Source organism: Nannospalax galili, unplaced genomic scaffold, assembly GCF_000622305.1.
Source record: "Nannospalax galili isolate Female #2095 unplaced genomic scaffold, S.galili_v1.0 scaffold89, whole genome shotgun sequence".
NCBI classification, from domain to species: domain Eukaryota; kingdom Metazoa; phylum Chordata; class Mammalia; order Rodentia; family Spalacidae; genus Nannospalax; species Nannospalax galili.
Window position 1 is genome coordinate 800,179 of NW_008359211.1, and position 7,171 is coordinate 807,349.

Below are 7,171 nucleotides of genomic sequence, written 5' to 3' on the forward strand. Positions count from 1 at the left end.
GTCTTCCCCCCCCGAAAGCACGCAGCCCGCAGACACCCAAGCGCCAATGGCACCGCGGGGGCGGGGGCGGGGCCTGCGCCAGCCAATGGCAGGCGGCGCAGGGCAGGGGCGGGGCCTCTGCAGCTGTGCTGGGGAGGAGGGGCCCGGCGGTGCGGGACCTGTCAAGATGCCCCAGACTTCACCACCTCCTCCGCCGGTCATTGGTCCACGGGGGTCCCCAGGGACGTATAGAGCGTTATCCTCGGCCTCTCACTTCCCGTTTTTCCTTCCTAGGCAAATGTTCTTTTCAGCCTCATTAATCCCCGTGGCGGGTGCCTCTGCAGCTGTGCTGGGGAGGAGGGGCCCGGCGGTGCGGGACCTGTCAAGATGCCCCAGACTTCACCACCTCCTCCGCCGGTCATTGGTCCACGGGGGTCCCCAGGGACGTATAGAGCGTTATCCTCGGCCTCTCACTTCCCGTTTTTCCTTCCTAGGCAAATGTTCTTTTCAGCCTCATTAATCCCCGTGGCGGGTTCGTAAGTCCCCTGAGCCCAGCTGGAACTTTCTACTCCTTATAGCCCCGAAGAGCTGTGGGGGCAGATCTCTAGGTCCAAAGAGTCCCGACTAATCCAGCCCCTTCCCTGCTCCCACCCCACCCTCACCGGCCCCAGGAGACCTGGCTGGAGACGCCCAGGGGTTCGTTTCTCACAGTCTGCCCCCAAAGACCTTGTCCACCCAGTCCAGGCAGGTGGTTGCCTTGCCTGCTTCCCACAGACTCTCTGTCCACTCTGCTAGGCAGGGAGATTCATTCAAGCAGGATGCCAGGATCTAGTCACCACTCACAATGCAGCCGGGTTCTTCATTGGCAGGCTGCCGTTTCTCACGATAATATACACATGAGGAGGAAATATCCACAAGCCTTACCCTCAACTGCACTTACCACATGCCAAGCACTTTTCTAAGCATTTTCTAAGCATGTGGAAACATGCTATCTCAAAATAGACATCTTAAGACTTTTGAAAATGAGAAGTGTAGGTAAATCGGGATCACGGCTCTTGGTGACAAGCAGGCACTGTGTGACCAGCCTTTCCCGAACACCTCAGGAGGGCACAGACTTGCAGGGCAGACGGGATGTACAGCTGTTAGTGATGGAAGGGAGAGTAAATTCTCCTTAGAGCTAGGGGAGGGCGGCTGGCACTGGAAGAAGGCCTCCTGGAGGAGGTAGACTGCAGTAAACAGCATCTCTCCATTCTCCACCCATGACCTTTGTCTTGGGGCTCCTGTCATCGCTGACTCACCCCTACTACCGCCTCCCCCTCACCAACTTCCTGGCAGCAAGCGAAACTGTTGGCCAGTGGGAGTCTGGGAACCAGCACTGGGACTGACCCAGCACTAATCAGCCTCTGGAGATCCCATCCGGTTCTTCCTTTCACGGGTGCAGGGTCTAATGATGCTTGGGGGTTTTTGCCTTCGTTCCCCAAAGCTCCAGGATCTGGCTTAGAGAGGGCTGGGCCTCTGGTGCATGTGGGGACAGAAAAGGTCACTCTAGAGAAGAGACTACCAGAGGGGCGGAGAAGGCTGTGTCTCCAGGAACCTGGTCTGGCCCTCTCCATCACCTTCCTTGAGAAGGAGGGAGCTGTGGGCACACTGTGGAGAGCTGGATGATCCTTTCCTGCCTCATTGTCTGGGCTGGGTTAGGTCTAATCTCCCATCTGCCTCCTGGATTGAGTGGGGCCCAGATCCAGGGAGAAGGAGGCCTGCCGAGTTGGAGAGGGCAGCTGAGAAGGTTCTCTACCAGGACAGGAAGGGTATAAGTACTGGGTCCAGTTGGGCTCAGAGTGCTCCATAGAGGGCTAGTTCCCAGGCCCTGGGACTGATCACTCCTTCATAGAGGGCCTCAGCAAGGGACTAGGGGGCTGTTCCCAAAGGTGTGGGGCACCCACTTCCTGAGTCCACAAAGCCCCAAGGGAGCAAGGAGCCAAGGGTGGGGCAGACCCCTCCTCATTCCTAGTCCCTCCCACCCCTGAAAGCTGATAGCCGTGGGGCCTGCCACCGCCCAGAGAGCGTGAAATGGGGTGTGCCGATGACAGCGGCTCCCACTGCTGCCTGGGCCTATTCCCTTGTCTCCTTTGGCAGCCCCTGGCACCCGGACCTGCTCTGTGGATGCTGGCTGAGCCATCCCTGCTTGGTGCCCCCAGCTCCGCCTGGCTAAGGCCCAACTAGCCTCTCCCACATTGCCCGGAAGATGTTTCCCATGTGCTTTAGTTCCTCCCACCCCCCAGAAAAAGAGCCAGAATATTTCACCTGAGTGCGGAAGCACTAGGACTGACCTTCCAGCCTGGGTTGAGGGAGTTTGCCCCAGGAAGCATGCTCTCCTCTCCCAAGCAGCACTGGGACTATCCCTGTCCCATTCAGCATCTAGGTAGTGTAGTGGCAACTAACTGGCCCTCAACCTCCCATCTTCAGGTCTTTTCTTCCTCCCCTCCCTAACCTTGCCCACCTCTTACCTCTTCCCACTCAGAACACTTTCCCCTACTCAGGCAGCTGCTTGGGCCCATCCGCCAAACTGCTCAAACAGGAGACCAGGCCAGGGGTCTGAATGGGGGTTCAGGCCTGACCCCTATGGGAAAGTGTCCTTGGTCACTCCTGACACCCAGAGGCTGGTAATGAGACTAGCAGGGGTTAACTACTGCACCTTGGAGACACTAAAGGCCTCAGTAGGTCAAAGTCCTGGGGAGACTAGGAAAGCAAAGAACTGGAACAGAAGTCGTATCCTGGGCCTGAGGTTCACTGCTGACCGCACCAGAAGAAGGGGGATTAAGCCTGGCTTAGCTCAAACAGTGTGGCAGTTGGGGGCGGGGGGCGGTCAGCACTGTATGTGCATAGCATGAAAGCCCTATCCCCTACCCCAGTTTGAGATGGAGATGGGGTTTGTGGGTAGAGCCAGGTAGAGCTGGCAAGATGGAGCAGGTAGAGAGGAGCCACTGCCTGGGGCTCGGTGAGCCGTGGGGTACATCCAGTTCTCCTTGCCTTTTCTTAGCACCTCCCTAGGGCCCTCGGACCCTGCCACTCACCCCAAGCTGGAAATTGGGGCAGCTCTGAATTCTGGGCAACCAGATGAGTACCCCTCAACTTCTCAAACTTCTGGCCCCATTTCTTCATAGGCCCCATTCCTTCACAAGCTCCTCCTAGTCCCACTCTACCCTCTCAGACACCTGTCCTTATCCTGGTAGGTTCTGGGTTTCTTGGACTTAAAGGGTGGGAACCCAGGGGAAGGGAAAGTTTCCCTGGGTCTCTGATGTTCCCCTCCATGCCAGCTCTGGTCATCTCCCATTTCACCTTTGCCATGAGTTTAGGAGACATTCTGGGGAGATCTGAAAAGGCGCCCTTCTGGTCATTTCCCACTTTGGTCGCCAGGTGTCAGACTTTACCCAGCCGGGAAGACGTGGTAGTTAGTGCAGCCCCAAGAGCCAGGTCCTGGAGGTCAAAGCAAGTCGGGAAGAGACCTCCGGGTAATCTCTGAACTAGTCGGGCTAAGGACCCTGGATTGGAACTCTGACCCAGAAGCTTTCTCATAGTTCCCCTCACTGTTGTCATCACCACTCTACTAACAAGGGCTTTGTCCCTTGCTGGGCAATTTGAGTACCAGTCTGACTGAGTCAAGGAGCTCAAGAATTGAAGGGACAAAGGCAGGGGCAGTTGTGGCTCAGAGAAGAAGGGAGAATTCAGGGGAACCACCACCCAGCCAGGCCTGATTCACTGACCTGTGTGCTCTAGGCTAAGGGGAACAAAGGGCCTCCCTCTGCCTTCCCCACTTTGGGTGGCTGTGGCAGCTAGTGAATGTGTTTGTGCAAGATGAGTGTTTGGATGAGTCCCCTCACTACTGAGGGGGCCTGAGTCCTGGCCATTGTGTTAGTCTCTGGCAAGGTGTGATGATCTGCCTCCACCCAGAGCCTCCTCAATGAGGGCACTTACCTTCCAGGAAGGTGCCTCCTCTTCCAGGTTCCGGTTCTCCATTGCCTGCGCATTCTTTGGAACACAGGTGCATTTCCAAGCACTGAAGATGGCAATGAGGTTTCTAATGCACATGTGCTCTCTGAAGATGAAAGTCGTGTGTCATCATGTCCCATTCCCCCCCCCCCAACCATCTCCCTTCTTCTGGACTCCCTTCTTCCTCAGAACGCAGGAGTTCTGCAGACAGTGACCTGCCTCCAATACCGTAGGGTCCCTGGCAGGCTTGATTTTATGTTGTCCTCTGGACACATGGATTTCCGACTCTAAGGCCACACTTAAGAGGTGTGATCTAGCCAGGCGTGGCAGCGCACACCTTTAATCCCAGCACTCGGGAGGCAGAGGCAGGTGGATCTCTGTGAGTTCAAGGCCAGCCTGGTCTACATAGTGAGTTCCAGGACAGCTGGGGCTACAGGGAAACCCTGTCTCGAAAAGATGAAAAAAAAAAGAAAGAGGTGTGACCTAGATAACCAAAAACCAAAGCACCTGTGGATGGAGAACCAAGACAAAAGTGCAGGAAACACTAACAGTCCTGTCATCTACCAGGAGCTACCTGCCCTGAGATACAGGCATTTCTACACGTGACTCTGGGATATGTTGCCAAATCCCACATGTGGGGCCTGCAACCCTGGTCACCATGATTGAGAATTATTAGGAGGACTGTCAAAGAACTCGAGTGGTGGCACCCATCTGTAATCCCAGTATGGGAGGTAGCAGTAAGAGGATCAGGGGTTCCAGGCCAGCCTTGGTTTACGTAGTAAGTTCAAGGCCAGCCTGGTCTATCTCAAAAAAAAAAAAAAACAAAAAACAGAAAATGACAGCAACAACAAAAACACCCTCGAACTCTGAAGTGCCCTCCCTAATCCTGTTCTCACCAATTGCCCCCCACCCCGCACTCCAACATTCTGCATCCTTGGTATGAGTGAACTCCAGGAGGCACCTCTCCCAGTCCATTCCCTGCCCGTTTCTGTCCGATGCTCACCGTCCCTGCACTGTGTGGCACAGTGGCTCACAGCTACTCAACAGTTCAGTGTCAGCACCCTAGGGTCCCTCACCTCTTGACTCTTTGCCATTCCTGCCTTGCTGGTCTTCAGCCTTGGAGAATGCCCTCTTTACTCTGCCTCCACCTCGATACCTGACTGTAGGAAATGCCATAGAATGGGGCTCACAACAAAGAGGTGTCTGCTAGAATCACCTGGTTCTAACTGTGGCTGCCCCACATGCTTTTGGATTCTCTCCTCATCACCTCAGTCAACTCCCCAACTCTCCATTCTTCCACAACCACCACCTCCACACTTGGTAATAACATGTTTAGATCTCTTCTATCTAAAAAAGTCACCACAATGGAGCTGGAGAGATGGCTCAGGGGTTTAAGAGCACTGACTGCTCTTCCAGAGGACCCAGGTTCAATTCTCAGCACCCACATGATGGCTAACAACCATCTGTAACTCCATTTCAACGGAATCCGACACCCTCTTCTGAGCTCTTGAGCACTGCATGATACGGGTGCACCTACCTACATGCAGGTAATACACTCATACACATAAAAAATTGAAATAATAAATAAAATATTTTTTTAAAAAAACCACCACAAAACAAACAAGAAGCCTCCCTTGGTCCTGTCCCTTTGCCAGGAGACTCAGAATGTGTACTTACTTCTGCTTGCTTCCCACTGTACCCTTCTTCATCTCACAATCTGGTGCCTGCCTCTCGCCTGCTATTTCAAAGGTTCCTGTGGGGTGGGCATGGTGGTACATGCCTGCAATTCCAGCACTCAGGAGGCTGAAGCAGGGAGATTGCTGTGAGTTTGAGGCCAGCCTAGTCTAAAAATCAAAAACAAAATGGTTGCCTGTGGCTTCCTAACTGCCCAAGCTGGTGTCTTTTTTTTCTCCCTCAGTCTTCTTTACATCAGATTACCAAGGACTTTACTTGCGCCATGAGTTGTGCCATCAGGATCCACAACGAAGTAGTCCTAGAGCTTGCTCTCAAAATGCTGCTTGCCTGTAAAGGAGCCAGCAAACTTCACTCTTCCCTTGCCTCCCCCACCTCCGCCTATTCAAAGTCTGCCCACGCTCTGGGAACAGAATGGAATCCCACCCTGTGCATTTGTGCAAGAGGTGGCCACTGAGCGTTTGCTGTGCATCAGGTACTGTAAATACAGCAGTGGCATCAGACACCACCCTTCCCAGCCTAAGGTACTGCTCCACCCTACACTTCCACTTCCTTGGGCTTTCTTCCTTTTCTTTTCTTCCTCCCTCCTTCCTTCCTCCCTCCCTCCCTCCCTCTCCTCCCTTCCTTCCTTCCTTCCTTCCTTCCTTCCTCCCTCCCTCCCTCCCTTTCTTCCTTCCTTCCTTCCTTCCTTCCTTCCTTCCTTCTTCGTTCCTTTCTACTGTCCTTTTACTTTTTCTTTCCCTCCCTCCCTCCCTCCCTCCCTCCCCTTCCTTTTAAAATACTTATTGGACTCTCCTTCCATCATGTGGGTTCTAGGGATCAAACTCAGGCTGTCAAAGGCTGTCAAAGCTTGGCTCAAGCACCATTCTCACTGAGCCATTGCTGGCCCATTCCCTGCACCTGTCAACATTTCAGCAAACCTGCCATGTAACCTGGCATTTACGGCAGGTCTTCTTACTCCTTTTTCTAGATTGTTTCATTCCACACTTAGAGAACACATTAATGGAACACCTTTAAGTTGAAGCCTGAGCTGGGTATAGAGAGAAAAAAAGAGAGGACAAGGTGGTGGATGTGTGTTATCCCAGCAGTTCAGAGGGGGAGGCAGGCAAATGGCAAGTTCAAAGCCAGCCTAGGCTACAGAATGAGATGCTGATTCAAAAAGCCAAAAGAGGGGCTGGAGAGATGGCTCAGCAGTTAAGAGCACTGGCTGCTGTTGCAGAGAACCCGGATTCAGTTCTCAGCACCCACAACCATATGTAACAACCATATGTAACTCCAGGGGATCCAACACCCTGTTCTGACCTCCTCGGGCATTGCAGGACATGGGTGCACTTACACACATGCAAGCAAAACACTCATATACAGAATACGAATAAATAAAATTTTGGGCCAAAAAAAAGAGAAAGAAAAAGAGGGAGGATGAAGGGAGGGAAGGAAAGTAGGAAAGGAAGGAGAGAGGGAAGGAGAAGGACAAAGAGCAAAGAGGAAGGTCGAACCTCTAGGAACCTAA

General features: G+C 53.4%; 1 protein-coding gene across 1 annotated transcript in view; it reads right to left on the reverse strand.

The window, feature by feature from the left end:
* Pold4 (DNA polymerase delta 4, accessory subunit) overlaps positions 1 to 5,772 on the reverse strand; it is a 7,550-nt gene extending 1,778 nt beyond the window's left edge. The window contains exons 1-2 of the mRNA XM_029558523.1: positions 5,647 to 5,772; positions 3,955 to 4,075 (exon numbers count right to left, since the gene is read on the reverse strand). Of these exons, the coding sequence (XP_029414383.1) occupies positions 3,955 to 4,027 (73 nt within the window). The 5' untranslated portion in view covers positions 4,028 to 4,075; positions 5,647 to 5,772. The remainder of the gene's footprint in view (positions 1 to 3,954; positions 4,076 to 5,646) is intronic.
* Positions 5,773 to 7,171: the final 1,399 nt, after the last annotated feature.